Source organism: Harmonia axyridis, chromosome 1, assembly GCF_914767665.1.
Source record: "Harmonia axyridis chromosome 1, icHarAxyr1.1, whole genome shotgun sequence".
NCBI classification, from domain to species: Eukaryota; Metazoa; Arthropoda; class Insecta; order Coleoptera; family Coccinellidae; genus Harmonia; species Harmonia axyridis.
The window spans coordinates 31,109,633-31,128,486 of record NC_059501.1 but is presented as its reverse complement, the minus strand read 5'-3'; the positions used below and the strand labels follow the sequence as shown (position 1 = coordinate 31,128,486).

The 18,854-nt window shown below is 32.0% G+C and overlaps 1 protein-coding gene and 1 long non-coding RNA gene across 3 annotated transcripts; both read left to right on the top strand.

Annotated features, from left to right (window-relative positions):
• Window positions 1–1,493: 1,493 nt before the first annotated feature.
• On the top strand, window positions 1,494–11,519 carry LOC123685344. 2 transcript variants are annotated; one of them, XR_006748283.1, is made up of 5 exons: window positions 1,494–1,666; window positions 1,797–1,870; window positions 1,936–2,016; window positions 2,171–2,369; window positions 10,879–11,519. It is a non-coding gene; the product is annotated as an uncharacterized LOC123685344 (long non-coding RNA). The 2 variants fall into 2 exon arrangements; XR_006748284.1 differs by having other exon boundaries at window positions 1,666–1,741.
• A 5,823-nt stretch (window positions 11,520–17,342) lies between these two features.
• Window positions 17,343–18,497, top strand: LOC123688926. Its single transcript, XM_045627681.1, has 2 exons — window positions 17,343–17,452; window positions 18,208–18,497. Exons 1-2 carry the CDS (start codon window positions 17,344–17,346, stop codon window positions 18,438–18,440), a joined length of 342 nt encoding a protein of 113 aa, XP_045483637.1. The 5' UTR covers window position 17,343; the 3' UTR covers window positions 18,441–18,497.
• Window positions 18,498–18,854: the final 357 nt, after the last annotated feature.

The following is an 18,854-nucleotide window of genomic DNA, read 5'->3' as shown; positions in this document are numbered from 1 at the left end:
AAAAATCCAGTTTTGTTTGAATATATGATCGGCGACGAAATTTTGACGCGTTGTGATAAAGTGAAAGACCTCGGTATCACATATGATAACAACTTTTCTTTTTCTCACCATTTCACGATTATACTAAGGTCAGCTAACCGGTTACTAGGGTTCATAATCAGGCAATCTGCAAGCTTCAAAAACATAAATTCTCTGAAAATTCTCTACTATAGTTTAATTCGACCCAAACTAGAATTTGGTACACAGATATGGTTTGCTGAATATCACAGTAAATTGGTTCAGTTGGAAAAAATACAAAACAAATTTTTAAGATACATTTATTTCAAGAAGTATAACAAACCAGCTGACTATAAAACTGTAAGAACATATCAACTAAGAAATGAATTTGAATTATTATCGCTAGAAAACAGACGAACTCTCGCGGTGTTAACTTTTTTGCATAAATTGATCAATAACAAGATAAACTCACCGGAAATATTATCACTTGTAGGATTCAACGTACCCCCAAGAAAAATTCGATCTTTCCCTGTGTTCAATGTTCCTCGTATGTTCACTACTAGATCTCCGCTTGTGGCCATGTTACGATTAGCAAATGAACTCAATTCCATGATAGATCTTGATTGGACAATGTCGCAGAGTACTTTTCGCACATCAGTTATGCGATACCTCATACAACTCTCTGTGTGATTCAACCCCATTAAATTAAATTATATTGTATTATATGGTAAGGTTCAGTGTTGGCATGTAACTTATACCTTCTTATGATTTATTATGTATGGTTATTTTTTTTATGTTACCTTTTTATCCTTGTAATGAGACCTTTGTGGTCTGTTGGGATATAAATAAATGAATAAATGAATAAATAAAAGCATCAGTCACACAACGAACTAAAACTACGTAAAAATGCATTTCAATAATACCCCTATGGACCACACTGGTCTATGCGAATTATTGGAAAGTAATTAAGAAGGGACAGATGCAGCCAATAAGTGTAACCAAAAACGCTCTCAAAGTGGAAAGGGGAATACGAGGGGAAATATTCAGCCAATAAGATCAATCAAATCGGGACATTCTTGTTTCCAAGACGATCTGCTAAATACCGGGGTTTATTTGAGAGTATTGATAGCAAAATTTTCATAAATTCCAAAAGAATTTCTGAAAACTTAGACAACCCTTGTATAATTGAAATATTCAGGCTTCCTCCAAGTGACTTTGGATATACTATACCGGTTTGTTGCACTCAAAAAGATTGATAAAAACAACAGGATCAACTGTTTTGATTTTGACATTGGTCAAGAAATGACCTCAACTATGTCAAAATCATATTGGTATGGGCGGGCAAACTCATGAATTTTTAATTGTGGGGAAAATTTATATGTTTTTATTTTTTAATGAAAATTTTATATTTTATTAATTTCTTCACTCAATTATTTTTGGTTACAAGAAAATTTATTATCAGTTAATTATATGTTCTTTTGTTTATACTTTATTTTAATAAATTGATATTCTTGGTAAAATCTTCCTTACACCGATTTCCCCCCCCCAAATACACCGATTTCGCGCAGTCATTTATACCGATCTTGAGTTTACACTTTCGGCAACACTGCTTGCAATATTATTTCAACCTAGAAGCTGAAACGAGACGTTGGCCGTTGAAGTTGTACAAGTAAGTACAATTCTCGTACGCCGTAGAAATTCATTTGTTAGTACCTATATATTTCAGTAATAGTCAAAGGATGTAGTATGTTTCTAGTTTGTTAGTTTTTGAATTCTGATGAACATTTGATTTTTTGTAGGTACTGTATGCACTGATCCAGAAATGCAGGAAGACTCTATTGAATTGATCATGCCCAAAAACCTATACATGAAGGTGAGTCACGATTTAATTGTATTTCTGAAATTAAAGATAAATTCATTGATATTTTTATTTTCTAGATTCGAATGAGCCTATGGAAATAGAGGAATTCCAGAGAACTTGTCCAGTTGTAAATAATGAGGAGATGCCTGTTATTGAAAGTAAGTACCTTTTAATTTCTCTTGTAAAGTTACTAATTGTATAATATAAGATTATCCTCATGCGTCAATGTTCCATACAAATTGATTGCAATTGTCATTGAATACAATTTTTCATTATTATTATTCCAGTTGAAATAATCATCTTTTTTTTTAGGTCGTGAAAATCATTGTAGAGGCAACTAAGAGTTTCCAAATATAACTTGTCTCAACGAGAAATGATTTTGTTTAATCTTTCAAAAAAATCCAAACGCAGATATAACATGGTCTCCAATAAATTCAAGACTAGGATGAACGAGGCAAAAAAATTTATGGAGAGTAAATTATTTGGAAAATTGGCTACCTCTGTCAACCAGGTAAGCTTGGATTTTTTGTCAGTCAAATAAGGAATCGAGGCGGCAATTAAATGCAAGGAGATTCTCAATTGATGAAAAAATTCTAGCTTTAGCATTATATAAATCATCTACCAAAGGATATCGCCTGTTGAGTAAAATGTTTGCATTACCAACAGGTGCTACGTTGAGGAGATTATTGCTAATGCTAGAATTTAAACCTGGTGTAAATGCTCATATTATGGAACACCTTAAATAGGTGGTTTATAAGATGAATGCAAAAGAAAGAGTTTGTGCACTCATATTTGATGAAATGAGTGTACCAACTTTCATCTCCTATAGTCCTTATAAAGACGAAATTGTTGGCTTCGAGGACTATGGAGATGAAAAAAGGCTGTTATAGCCGATCATTGCGAATGTTTTTTTCATTAAAGGTTTGTACAAGTCTTATAAACAACCTTTGGCATTCACATTCAGCAGATGAGCCATTAATTCTTATAAATTGATATCGCTAATAAAATCACTCATAAAAGAATTACAAAACATTGGGTTGGATGTTGTGATCACAATTTGTGATCAGGGCACCACCAATACAAAGGCAGTGCAAATGCTGCTTCAGGAAGGAAGACAGAAACTTGTGAATCATGACCATTTTGGTTTTTTTGTGGACAACAAACAGATTGTTCCTTTATTTGATACTCCTCACCTCATTAAAGGTTTGAGGAACAATCTCTTGACAAAAGACGCACATTTTTTATTAGAGGATGTCCCAAAAAAAGCAAAATGGAGCCATATCATACAATTTTATGCTTTGGACATATCTGACCCATCAACGAAGATATGTGCCAAATTGACTGATTCACATGTTCTGCCTGAAAAAATTAATAAAATGAAGGTAAAGCTGTGCACACAGGTGTTCAGCAACACTGTAGGAAGTTTAATGAAAAGAAATTCTGAATGGGTTGAGTTGCAAAAAAGAAGAACTACTTGTATGATGACTTATTCTTTAAATTTCTACTTGACTTATTAATCACGATCCATCTTTATTTTGAAATGACTCGCTCTGCTCGCCGAAGGGGCTCCGCCCCTTGGACCCCGTCACTATGCCGGTAGATCCTTCACTGGGTATCCCTCTAGAAAATAAGAGTTTTTTTTGGAAACCTTGTATCGTAAGCTGATTTTAGACGATTCACTCGGTATACTATGCTGATTCTAGGGTAGAATTCTATATGACTTCTTTCCTAGAACATACCGTTTCGCCCTTGCTCACATGAAAATATTTGATGCAAATAACTTTCCATGACGACAAATCAAGGGCGGTCCTAGCCTTAAATTTTGAGGGGGTTCGCCGTTAAGGGTTTCGAGTTTTTCTATGGTACCAAATCCCAGATTACACCGATATCAAGCTTAACCTCTCAAAAATATTTATATTTAGATATTTATATGAATATTTATAGAGGTTGTTTCATGTTCGAAGGCCTATTAGACGTTTCTGGAGAACGGGGCCGATTTGAAATCTGAAAATTCAGAATATGACATTGTTCATGATGCCCTATTCAGCTAAAATATTTTAGAAGTTCTGGCACTTCCGGTTATACAAGAATAAAAAAAAATTCTTCGAAAAAAACATTTTTTTTCATTTTATGTCTCAGATATTATCAAGATTTCCATTCTCAATTACTCTCTGCTAAAATTATTGCGTTAGTTCTCATAGTTTTCAAAATATTAAGAAAAAACCTTAAAAAAGAGAGAATTTCCATAGTCAGTATCACGTGAATTATTTTCACTGTGAATATCCTATGCGTAGGTATACTCAATTCACTTTCACAAACTAGAATGATGTTGGAATATCGTGCATATCTTGAATTTGAAAAATATCATCACAGGGTGTTTCAAATATTGTGCCAATAATTGTGAACAAAATTTGTTCATAACTTTCGATTTTCAAATCTGAACCCTATTTTTTTGTGATTTCGTTGAATTCTACGGTAAAAAATAAGGGTAGTGTTCAAACATGATTGTGCTCTCAAATTCAATAATTCAAGAGTTATTCGAGATTTTATGAATTTATGTTATACGTAGGGTCAATTTCATTCAATCTGTTTCTAGAGTGCGTTTCAAATATTCAATTATTTCAAAGTGACAGGTGTACTCATTATTGAATCTAGTAGATTATAATTTGACGATATGAATCCCCGTTATTCAAATAATGAAATTCTGGATCTATTCTATATCTACGGTGAATGCAACAGAATTGTTTCGAGAACTTGTCGAGCATTCAATCAGAAATATCCACATTTACCACCAATTGACGAGAAGATAATTCGGAAGGATGTTTCAAACTTTCTGTTACTCCCTTTTCATCACCACGCTGATTTTTTCCTGAATTCATAAAATGTATTCTACCGCTTTTTCATATGAATAGAATTGGCACACAGGAGTCCTGCATGATTTTATTTCATTTGGTAGGTAGAGGTTTTTTTCTTCTAGGTAGGTACTCCATCCAGTATAATGGATATTCATGAAGTATGCAACATCCTTTCAAGAAGATGAGGAAATTTCTGATTTAAAATTTGATGAGTTCTACCAATAATTCTATTCCATTCATCGTGAATATGGAATTAGATATTTATAATACAAGTGCAGAACTTATTGATATTCTTCCAAGAGTTCAAAATGACCGAGTGGTAGAATGAGCCTTCTGTACGAGTTTTAAACATTATGTTCCCGAATTCACTGCCTTTTTATTGAAATTGACGGAAATTTCCATAAATATCTATTAGTGATTTTTGCATTGAAAAATGTTGGTTGGCAGAACAGTTTTCTGTATCACAAATTTGACAAATAATAGATAAATCCGTTCCAGTCTATTTTGTTCCACAAAATGTGCCGGAAAGAACTGATTTGCCACTTAATTAGAGAAAAGTATATCCAGAATTTTGTCATTTGAATATCGGAAATTCAATTCGTGAAATCAAATTAGTGAAGCTTTGATAATGAAAATACCTGTCACATGTAAAGTAATTAGATATTTGAATTTCTATGGTCATAGAGTATTATTGCTAGTCTGTCTGGAAACAGATCGAATAAAATTGACCCTACGTATAACATAAATTCATAAAATCTTGAATTATTGAATTTGAGAGCATAATCATGTTTGGACACTACCCTTATTTTTTACCGTAGAATCCAGCGAAATCACAAAAAAATAGGGTTCTAATTTGAAAATCGAAAGTTATGATCAAAGTTTGTTCACAATTTTTGGCACAATATTTGAAACACCCTGTGATGATATTTCTCAAATTCAAGATATGCACGATGTTCCAACATCATTTTAGTTTGAGAAAGTGAATTGAAATAGGCATAGGATATTCACAGTAAAAATAATTCAGGTAATTGTGACTAAGGAAATTCTCTCTTTTTTACGGTTTTTCCTTGATATTTTGAAAAGTATGAGGACTAACACAATAATTTCAGCAAAGAGTAATTGAGAATGGAAATCTCGATAATATCTGAGACATATAAAATGAAAAAAAAGTTTGTTTTGAAAAAAAATTTTTTAATTCTTATATAACCGGAAGCGCCTGAACTTCGAAAATATTTTAGCTGAACAATGTCATATTCCGAAATTTTAGATTTAGGCGTACAACTTTGGTCCTGCCGTTTTGCAATAGCTGGCTGTAACGGTAAGTGGTAGTCGAAATGAATATATCGTAGATGTCATACAATAAGTTTAGTTATTTGTGAACATAACGCCATCGACATGTTAGTCGATTTGTGTCTGCATCATAAAGTTATTCACGATTAACCATGTCAGCTTACGAGCCAAATTCTCGTCATTTGAGGGAGGTTTTAATTTTCTACTGAAATATGAATAAATCTGCGGCTGAGGCTCATCGAATGCTCTCAAATACCTATGGTGAGGCCGCTATTAGTGAAAGAACGTGCCGAGAGTGGTTTCAACGCTTCAAGAATGGTGATTTTGATGTCGAAGACCAGCATCGCGGTGGAAGAGAGAAGGTTTTTGAAGATGCAGAATTGGAGGCAATACTTGATCAAGACTCATTTCAAACGCAACAATAGTTGACAGGATCATTAGGACTACAAGCCATTTCAAAACGCCTGAAAGTCATAGGAATGATTCAGAAACAAGAAAAGTGGGTGTCGTACGAGTTGAAGCCGGGAGGTGTTTGAACGGACTTTGTTTGTTTGTGAACAGCTGCTTTCGAGGCAAAGACGGAAGGAATTTCTGCATCGGATTGGGACTGGAGACGAAAAACGGGTTCATTACGATAATCCCAAGCACATAAAATCATGTGGATATCCCGGCCATGCTTCCACGTCGACGGCTAAACCGAATATTCTCGGTTCTAAGGTCATGCTCAGTATTTGGTGGGACCAGCTCGGCGTAGTGTATTATGAGTTGTTAAAACCGACTGAAACGGTCACAGGCGATCGTTATCGAACGCAATCAATTGAGAGACAAACCGCCGCAATACGACGAGAGAGTAGATGAATTGGTTTTACTGCATGACAATGCTCGACTCCATGTTGCGAAAGTCAAGATATACTTGAAAAAGTTGAAATGGGAATTCCTACCTCACCCGACGTATTCTCCAGACGTTGCTCCCTCGGACTATCACTTGTTTCGATCAATAGCACACAGCCTGGCTGACCAGCTGACTATTATGAAGAATTAAAAACTTGGATCGATTCGTGGATCGCTTCAAAAGATGACCAGTTTTTTCAATTTTTACGCTGCCCGAAAGATGTGAGAAAGTATAGTGATCAGCGATGGGCAATATTTCTAATCATAAATGTATAACCAGTGTTTTACAATAAAGCCTCAAATTTCGGTAAAAAAATTTGTGCGCTTATGTATTTGTTATATTATAATATATTTATTTACTTATCACGATTTTAGCCATTCAGGTAGAAATTTAAAAAAAAAATAGTAAATCTATTGTTTCATAAGAAAAAAAAGAAGACAATTGGCAAGTATAACACAAAATCTAATTTGGTCTGTGAACCCTTGAAAACATTGTAATCACAGCTTCGTCGTCAACATCAATGTCCCTGTATATGTTCAGGAGGACTAAACTGAATCCGATGCCAATATCGAAAAAACCGGAATAACACCATATGAACTACCATTTATTCATCACGGAAATAATTGCCGAATTTTCTGCTCGAATAGCTGTGCGAAAATTATGAGTTTCCATACAGTTTTATAATACGTCATAATCTCAAACAATCTATTAATATGAATTTCCACCAAGTAAAAAACCGATCCCATCAAGAAGATCTGGCATACAGGCAACGTTGCAGATTATTAGATTATTAGACCTAATATTAGGTCTATGCATCTGACACACGTTACGTATTAAACATGATGGCCGCCGCCATATATAAACAATCGATAAAACCATCGATTTTGACGAAAAAAAGGCATTTTTATTTCAGAGAAAGCTTGAATTGTGATTAATTAATCATTTCTAACGAGAATCAGTTAATAAAATACAAGAAAACTAGCTATTAATGTGGATAACCTCACCTTCATTAAGCCAATTTCACAATTAAAAAAAAAAAACTAGCTGGATTGAGGAATTTATGACAGAGGATTTGTGATCTAAGACCCAAAATAAGTAAGTCTGCAAAATTTCATCACTTTTGAATCATTATTAAAATTAATTCTATATAGTAAACATTGTTTTTCTTTTCAGAAGATGGATTATTTTCGTTTGGATGGATAATTATACAGGATATTTATTTGTCGAATATCAATTAGAAGTATCTAGAGATGTTGGACCAATTCAAGTCTGAAAATTGAGATTAAAGCTTCAAATTATTAACTAATTTATAAAGAAATACATAATATTTGATCAACAATTATATAGGGTGCATATATTTAAAGTAGTAATTAGACATTTTGAAATTTGAAATTCTCATTTCTCTAGAAATGGCAATTTCTTTCTTTTTTAAAAAGTTTGGGAAAAATGCATAATCAAAATGTGAGAGTTATTATCAGTCAATAGAAATACTACCTGAAAAAGAAACTGCATTCAATGTTTATTTTCAGTTTTGACAAATATTGAATTTACATAATCATTCGATAAGATCTATGAAAAGACCTACAGTGAAATTTTGTTTTAGGAATATTCAGTATAGCTATAATAAACTGAAAAGGGGCAGAATGAATAGATCTACCTTTCAAAAACCCATGGCTAATGTTGCCTTACAAACAATCGTAATAATATCATATATTCTTTAAGAAATCAGGTTATAAGAAGTCCCTCATTTCCGAGGTTCATCAATACTTTTTTCAGTTGAGCAACAAATTATACTTCTATTTCATAATTTATTAAGAAATACAATATTCGATCAACAATTATATAGGGTGTATATATTTAGAATACAGGCAAGGACACCTTTTGAAATCTAAAAATTTGGTTAATAGTAGGTTATTTTCCATAATTTATAATATTGAAAGACCAATTGGACATTCCTGAAGAACTAAGGCGTTTTTAGAATCTGAAAATATTTCTTGAAGATATATGGACAAAAATGATTTTTGTGGGTTCTGGTGAATGATCAAAGGGATACAGGTAACAATTTCATTAATACCAGTCGCGATGTAGTTACTATAGATAAGGGATGATATAGAAATTTCACTAGATAATTCTGATTCAGTGGAGGACAGCTGAATTCAAGCTTAATCGTGATGGTTCGTTACGTTATAGAGCAAGCTTGTAGCTCTGGGTTTTACTCAGAAGTAAATTGAACAGGGCAATATATATAGTAAATGAAATTTTGACAGATATTAGTTGAAAAAGATCAACAATTGAGCATTGTATTTACATAAAATCAAAAAATAACTTGCTAACTGTTGTTGCATTGTACTTGGATGACTTTTTTGTTTTAACAAATGTTAATTCTGAATGAATATATCTGATAGAAAATTTAAGTGATAATTTTATCATAAAGAATTTAGGGAAAGCTAAAAATGTTTAGGGATGAATATCACTAGAAATTATGAAAAAGGTAGTATAGTAATTGTTTATATTCTTCAAGTATGTATTGCAATAATTCAACATGTCTAATTGTAAACATATGAAAACTCCTTTGAAAACTTAATTGAAATTTGATTCAACAAAAGAGAGTTGTAATAATAGGTATATACATTTTTATAAAAGTTTAATCATTCATTCATGACATGGCAGGTATTAATAAATAGTTACCTTTTAAAGTATTTTATACCTACATTGAATTGCTGGAAAATTTATACCAATTTCGAAAGTAACTGCCATGTCAAAATTCTTCATATACTGAATGATCCTTCAAATTTTATTTCTGTTGTAACATTTTGACTAGTAATTCAAGTGAAAAATTCGAACTGATTTTATATATGTATATAGTATAGCTATAAATGAACAACCTGAAAAGAGACAGAATGAATAGACTTGCCTTTCGAATACCCATGGCTTATGTTACCTCATAAGCAAATTTAATATCTAGGTAGAACCTTTTTGAGAAATCGGGTTATAAGTTTGAGAGTCTCTTAATTTCCAAGGTTTCAGTTGAACGACAAATAATATTATGATAATATAACAGGGTATATATGGTTGAAATTATTCGTATGAAAGATTTCACAACGATTTGATTTCTTCATTATAAATTCAACAGCACTGCACTCAAATTCTTCAAAAACTGATAGGTCACTTATATTTTTGCACTCTTCAGTCGTAAAAGTGTATATTTTAGATATTCAAAAAACACATGGAAATTTTTGAATGTCATCTGACTAACTTGGCTCTTTTTCCAGTAATAAAGCCAATTGTGAATTATCTATTAAACAGATAGAAAAACTCCTTTTTTCTATCTGTTTAATACATGATCAGATGAAGCTTCTGTTCTCTTTTGTAGTTCCATCTTCTGTCGCAATAGATTCAAATTCTCACGAAAGAGAATGTAGTTTTATAGTTTGTGGAAAATAAACGAAAAATTCCTGAAATAAAGTAACATTCATCCAATGGAATCAATAATTATACAAACCCTTCAAACGAACCTGAACTGAAAATGCATTCGATGATATCAATGTTCATTTCCAAATTTTGACAAATATCTATCGAATTTTCGATTCGCCGAAGACTTTGCATTTTATCTGTCGGCATTTATTTAAAGAATAACAATTTTGGAAACTGCAAACTTTTTCAAGAACTTTCATATATCGAAATGGAATATTTATTATTAACATGACACTGACAGTCAAATTGTCCACAGATACCACAGAAATATGGGACTTGAAATGTCAAAATGATCCGAAACACCCCGTATACTCGAAAACCGCGAGGAGAATCGAAGGTTTGGGATTTTTCCCGGGATCTTCAGACGATTTTGAGGGGGGTCTTATTCTTGTCATTTTTGCTCTAGATGGTCCCGTTTGGGCTGTGATTTTACGTTTAAAGTTTGACGTATATGTGCAAGCGGTTTTATATATACTTAGATACTGAAACTATTTTTTTTTTCGTTTCAGATATTATAGACAAATGCAGTCTACCTTCCGAAGTAGCAGACACTGCCGAATTCATTTTATTTTTGGATAAATTATTCGATTCTCTCAATGTATCGAAGATTAGAAATACACAGGGTGAGTTTTTGAAGGAACCAATAACGATTAAATCAGAACATGAAATCTTTCGGGAAAAATCAGAAAAAATTTTTGAAAAAATGTATTTTTACGACGACAAAAAGAAAAATGTGGTGGTACCTACCATAAAAAAATTTATTTTGACTTCAAAAGCTTTCGTTTACCATAAGAGGAGATTGTTAACTGAAAAAAAATTTCAAGTATATCTTGACTGGTGCTTTCAATCAAGATTGCCTCGAAATTTTTTTTCAGTTATATCCGAGGGCATGGTGTAGGGAACACTAATCCAAATATTGGCCAGTTTATGTCCTCTTTCAAATGCCTTACTTTGAATAACTTTATGTCCTCCCATTCTGTAGGTTCCAACTGTGAAGAGGATTTGACATCACATTGTTTGGATAATCTAAAATCATTTGTTTCATCACAATCTCCCTTACCTCAAAGTGTTGTGCTTGAAGATTTAAATATGGTTATTCCAAAATTAATAGTCCTTGAACAAAAATCAAAATTTAGTAGATGTTCTCTAGTTTATAATAAATTTAATAATAAATTTATTCATCCCAAAAAAAATCAATTACAAAACATTATTATAGCTAAGAAGAGCGATTTGGCCTAAGTTAAAACTTGTGTGCCTTAATCACCCTCATCACAAAAAAAATATGTATACGCAATCGGGCATAATGGGTTGCAGGAGCACAGAAGATAGATGGTTTGGGGGTCAAACAAGTAAATTATATTCACATAGATAGAAGTTCAACAATTAGAAAACAGATGCAGGAATTTAACTTTATTTTCTCCAATGAAGGATTTTATGGATTTTCGACTTTTTCCTTTCATCACCAACTTCTTCAAATAGCCTGGAAGCTCGTTATAGATTTTTGGTAAAAAGTAAGTAACAAATCTACCACAAAATGAGCTTCTGATCTTGGGTATACGCATACACTCATTCATATTAGCTCTAGTACTATGATCGTGAGATACAGCTACAAAGGAATCATTAATCTTTGGCACAAAATTCAAGCTTGATAGTATATAGAGATTTCTAATATTTAGAATGTTAAGTTCTTCATAAAGTTCTAGAGTTGGATATCTAGAAGGTTTGAACGATAAAATTTTCAATATTCGATTCTGACATGTTGACAAAGTCTTCAAATTTGAATCATACAAACCGCCCCAAACGACAATGCCATATCCCAGAACCGATTCAACCAATGACTCATATAATAAAATAATCAATTTTCTGTTTAATATCTGTCTTAATTGACTGAATTTAAAGAATAGTTTTCGAATTTTAGATGTTAGATAAATTATGTGTTCATTCCATTTTAAATTTTCGTCTACAATTATCCCCAAGTATTTGACCTCTCTAGCCTTGTTTATCTTCACACAACTGCATGATCCAATTTTTAGGCAAGATGATGAATGAATCGACAAAAATTTAGTTCTTGGTTGATCTGCTATGGTTGGGGAAAATGTCATGAAATTTGTCTTATTATAATTCAAGCTGAGCTTACTCCCTGTCAGCCATCGACACACATCACCAAGACCATGCTCCGCTCGCTCATATACTTCACTCCAAGTATCAGCCGAGAACAAGAGGACTGTATCATCCGCATATGAAATGACCTTACCTTCTCTTATTAAGTTCCCAATTTCATTAACATAAACAAGGAACAGCAAAGGGCCTAATACCGTTCCTTGTGGGACTCCAGTGTTAATGGCGGCATAATCGCTGTAAACATTATTTATTTGTACTCTTTGCTTTCGGTCAGTTAGATAGTTTTTCAATAGTAGCAGTGGAGATCCCCGTACACCCAAATTCTCCAGTCTCTCAAATAGTATTTCATGTTCCACCGAGTCAAACGCCTTAGATAAATCTAAAAAGACCGCTAAAGTTTTTTTACTGTTACTATGCTGTTTGTAAATACTACTGATACATTCAAAAATTGCATCTTCCGTAGACTTATTTTTTCTAAATCCAAATTGACAGTTAGTTAATATTTTGTTTTTTTCAAAAAAATTTTCAATTCGCATCTTTATACACTTTTCGAACAATTTGGCAAAGTTATTAATTAATGATATGGGCCTATAATTTGTTGCTAGACATTTATCTCCCGACTTAAAAACTGGCGTAACTATGGAAACCTTCCATGCCTCTGGAATTGAGTTCGATTCTATACATTTATTATATATATGGAGCAATGGACTTATTAACATTTTATGATAACGCTGAATTATATCTGCAGTAACTCCATCATCTCCAGGAGATGACCGAGGTTTAAGAGATCTTATATGCAGGATCAATTCATTTTCAGTAATTGGTTCAAAAAAAATCGAGTTGCTTTGTCTGATAGATCTATTATCGGATGCTTGCAAATTTAAAGTCCGGTCAATATTTCTTTGTACCTCCTTTCCAACATCTATGAAGAAACCGTTGAACGCATCTGCTACATCTTTCTCATTTTCTAAGAGTTTGTTATCTTGAATGATGGAAATCTTTCTTGGTGAGGTTTTTTTTTTGTTTATATTAGTAAATGAATTCACAGTCTTCCAAAGTTGTTTATAATCTGTCCTAAATTCTGAAATTTTATTTGTATAGTATATATTTTTAGTTTTTTTAATTAAATTATTCAAAAAGTTTCTGTATGTTTTATATTCATTTGATAGTTCCTGTGAAAAATTCTTAAGTAATAGTTTTTTGAGAGAATCTCTATGTTTTATAGAATTGATTATGCCTTGCGTTACCCATGGTTTCCTTTTTTTATTTTTATTCTTAACTACCTTTTCCCGAGCACACCGATTGACAATTGATGAAAAAGTCCCAATAAAAGCCTGGTAATTTTCACCAACCGTTTTCTCATTTTCATAAACCTCATGCCACGTTTCATTCTTCAGCATTTGTAGCAATCTACCGTGATCAACTATTTTATTTATTTGAACTGTATCCGCTCTATTACATATTTTAACATTATGTATGCTGACACCAATGCAGTAGTGATCAGTTATTGCGGTATGAATAATGTAAGGTTTTATCCCTTCTTTTTCTCCCTGAGAATTTGGCACCTTTAGAAATAAATGGTCTATAACCGTTGCCGAGTCTACAGTAGCTCTTGTTGGTTTATTAATACATGATAAGAACCCATTCTCAGCTAAAATATCCAGATATTTATTCACTTCATAATTACCAGAGTTATCAATATTAATATTCAAATCTCCTATGAAAACTTCAGTTTCTTGTATATCTATACTTGAAAAGTAATTTTGAAAGTCTTCTAGGAAAATATTTAGATTCGATTGAGGGGACCTATAACTAGCTGTAAGTCCATATGTTTTTTCATCAACCCTCAATAGACATCTCAATAAATTTGTTTCATGTATTTTATGAATTTCACATCTAGCCAACAGTGTACTCCTTACATATACTATTACTCCGTCATTTTTATTAAATGAAGATTCATTATAAAAAATATCATATCCATCGATTTCAAAATCATCTTTATTCTCAACTTTAAAAGTCTCCGATAGTATAATTGCGCCAATATTATCTAGTTTCACTTGATTCAAATAAATCATCAATTCTTCAAAGTTTTTTCTGATACTACGAATATTAAAATGTATTATATTGAAGTTATTATCATCAGAAATGTACTCCACTTCGTGAATTCCCTCGAAAACCTCTGTGCTCATACTATCATACCCATCAATTTCTTTGAAATAATCCAACAACATTCAGAACAATATATAAATGCAACCAATCGTCGAAAGAAAAACAAAACAAGATCAAATGGAACAGATTGGCTCCGCAATGTAAAAAAAAAAAAATATATCATCAACAAATATGTAAAATAACCTAATTATCTGAACTTAATTATAAAGGTGCTAAGATTATTAATTCTTAAACTAAGTATTGTTCAAATTCCAATGTTAAATAATTAGTTCTTGTTATTAGACACAGACAAATCTGCACTGTTATGAATTTTTTTGATTTTATTATTCATTTTCACAAAAACATCCCCGAAATTGGTAAATACCAGTCTCTTGTCGTATATCTGAATTGCTTCCCTATATAGTTGAAATTGTTTCTTCTGCAAGTCCTCCATAATTCCAATTTGTGTTCCTTTCAAATTTGAGCAATTTTTGAAAACTAGGGCCTTGTGCTGATATCTCTCAAATTTCACAATAATTGGTCTAGTCTTCCCATTATTCTTTCCTACTCTGTGAGCTCTCACTATATCTTCCTTCCTGATGTTTGTTTTCAATTTCGCGTTGAAGAGGTTAAGTACTTTATCAGTTGTTTTTTCTCCTTGCTCCTCGTCTAAGTTGTATATGCAGATATTATTAATTTTACTTCTTTGTTGTAAACTCTGAACTTGATTTTCCAGCTGACCGATGTATTTCCTTTGATTTGTTATGGTAACTTCCAGGGCATTCAGTTTTTCGGTGATTTTCACAAAAACTTTATCAATAAATTCTTCATCATTGAAAATATCTTTCAGTGCTTCTTTGATTGTGAACTTCATATCGTTAACCACTTTCGGACCCATAATGATTTAAATTAAATTATAACAAATAAACTTGTATCAATTATTTTATCTGTGCAATATTCAAATGAATTAGATTCGTTTCTTTTTACGGAGCACAACCGAAAACACGTCTACCTGATGCGTGCCATATGATGAAACTGATTATATGTGTGGATTCATTTGTAAAATTTTATTTTAAGATAAATTGATCAAACAATGTGATAAATGTAAAAAAAAATTAACCTTTAACAGTGAAGAATTGGGGGACATGGATTTTATTCAGGTAAGGCAGTATAAACATGGAAAGTTGACAAAAAAAAGTATGTGAAACAATAATAAGGTGTTCCTTGCACTGGTGGTGCAAGCAGGTAAACGAAATTATGAGTGGTACCGATACAAAATTTTCCAAGTTCCTTCTAACTTCCCCTAGTGAAGAATTAATTGATCCTATCAAAATAGGGGCAAAAAGAATCTTTGATACAAAGAGAAAAAAGAAATGATTTATTTATTCATTTAATCATATCTTTATTTATTGATATATTTATTTATTTATTAATTTATTCATAAATTACTTTATTTATTCATTCAAATTAATTTATTTATGTTATTTATTTTTTGTTGAAAGTAATTTTCTTATTGTTGAAACTAATTTATTCATTTATCGTTTATGATTTAATGTTGATACTCCCTTATTTATTCGATGTTGATTCATTTATACATATATTGTTTATTTTTTGTCGATTTTTCAATTTTTGTTTACTGCTAATATATTATATTTTTATTCTACTATCGACTTTTATTTGCACAAAATGTAATATCATCACATATTATACCAGTTATTCATAGTTTTTGGTCATCATAGCACCAAACTCCATTTAATTTGCTTAATATTTCGTTAATAAATTCAAAACAAGTATACGAAAACCACTCACTTCAAATTTCCCACGTTTGTCGAGTTTGTTCTAATCTCTACCGCCAGGGGGAGTTAATTTCAAATGATTCTACTCTAGGTAGGGGAGTGTCGCATCTATGTTATCCGTAATATGTGGTTGCAACAGGAACAGTGTCACTTCTCACGATGATGTGGGAAGGTGTGTCTTGGGCAGAGATCGCTAGATAGCTCAACTGGAGAGTCCACCAGCGATCTCGGGACGAAACACCAAACCCCTAGGAGAGGGCGCACCTCGTAACTTGGCTCTAGAACGACTCGCCAAAAAAGGATTTGCACTGATCATTTGCATTTGATAATAACTGGTACTCTTTGTTTTTCATAGCCTCCTACTAAGACTAGATACTCCCTACTACTTTCATCCTGATAATGTTAATTCAATTCAATGAAATCATGTCATGCTAAAAACTGGTTTCTCGAGTTGTCCATGTAGAGATTCACGGCTTGACTTGATATTCAAGCTACTTCACTTGAGCTTTACTTGATATTGACAACATTGTCTAGCTAACAGAGGTGAGAGGATAAATCTTATTCAATATTATATTTCAATATTAGACTTTCTTCAAGAATATCATCATGTGAAATATTTCAAAATTTTCAAAATGCACGCACTACTTAGACTAATTTGATGGATTGACAGATACATCAGAAATTATGATATAGGATCTTATTTATGTAATTGATATCTCAACCTCAACTATAAGGAATCAGTTGTCATAATGGGTATGCAACGAGTTTCGGAATTCTGAAATAATACGAAAGATATTCACTTCCTGATAATAATCAGATTAGTTCATGTAATTGAGACTATTATCTTTATCTTTCAGTAGTTAACGTTTTGAATTACTTCAAAATTATCGGCTATGACTACTATTTAATATGAATTATGGATGGTTACGACAATATAATAGATTGACTGAAAACAAGGTTATTTCTAAAATGTCGAAAATATTATATGCTCTTCTGCTATCAAGTCTCGTGAGTTTAGGTGAGAAAGAAGTCCAGATATTAATTTAATATTTGAATATTCTTTAACTTCGCGACTATAATTTTATTACTGAATTTAATATTAAGGTGAAGAAATTAATACAGGAATGTGAAAAATCTTAAAATTGAATAAAAAATCCGTCCACCATTCAGATATTTCCTTGGAAACTGTAAGAGATATTCATCTTCTTGATAAGAATAAGTATTCAATTCTTAACGATATTGTGTTCCAATTGTTGCATTATTCCGAATTATTTTCAAAATATCTATGAAAAAAAATTGAAAAAAAAACCGGAAATACGCGTCGTCAGAATTTTGTTCATTGTAGACTTATATCCTAAACGTGAACCATCTTCACATTTTTGAAGTAGAAGAATGTGGAAATATCGTGCAACTTCTGAATTCGAAAATTATCATCACATGGTATTTCAAATATTGTGTTGGAAATGGTTGAAAAATCTCCAACCATAAATTTTGTTTTTTGAAATGTAACCTTATATGCTGATGATTGCATTGGATTCTGTGAAGAAGAAAAGAAAGATGATATTTTCAAATGATATTGCTTCAAAAGACAATAATTTCTGAGTTACTTTACGTTTTCTGTAACATCCCCAACTGATTATTTTTGTTTCATATATTTGGCAGTTTGAGATCTTACGCTATTCATATTTCATCAAATTTCTTCACTTTATTTCAGTTTTGGATGTATTTGTAAGAAAATTTCAATTTCGAACATAACATAATATTCTTTTGTAGGTACCAGCTTGAAATGCTTTTCGTGCAACTCGGAAGATTCTTGTAAAAATGCCACTTCGGTTATTTGTGACGACGAAGAGAACTACTGCCTTAGTTTGGAACTAACTCAAGTACAAATATACCACAGAGGATGCACCACTGATAAAAACTATTGTAAAACTGAGAATCCCACGATTTATACGCAATGTAATGTTTGCGATTCAGATGAATGTAATACTGATAAGTTCATGTGAAAACATAATATTAAGCCATTTAATTTTCGATTTCCAATAACTACAGAACTAGATCATTTTAATGTTTCACTTTATAACACTATACAGGGTGAGTCTTTGACTTGTACATATATTTTAACCGAAGATTGCTGAAGTCAAAAGAAACACTTTTTTCCTTTATAATTTATTCCGATTCGGCCCGGTTACTAAGATACAGGCTGTTGAAAATCGATAAAAAAATGTGATTTTCGGCTATATCTCGTAAATGGTTCTATTGAAGGAAATGATTTTTGGATTATAGCTTTTCCTTGATGTGATACATCTTCTCCGAACACAAGATTCCCTACACATCTTTCAGTTTCTTCATTATGAACATTACATCACATAAAAATACCAGAAAATCTAAGAACCCAACTCTCAAAATTAATTTGAACG

Bases quoted from the DNA above. Each gene is read 5' to 3' on its own strand.
- LOC123688926 (XM_045627681.1), top strand. From the start codon at position 17,344: ATGAATTATGGATGGTTACGACAATATAATAGATTGACTGAAAACAAG. The intron at 17,453-18,207 runs GTGAGAAAGAAG...ATTCTTTTGTAG, and splicing joins ATCAAGTCTCGTGAGTTTAG to GTACCAGCTTGAAATGCTTT.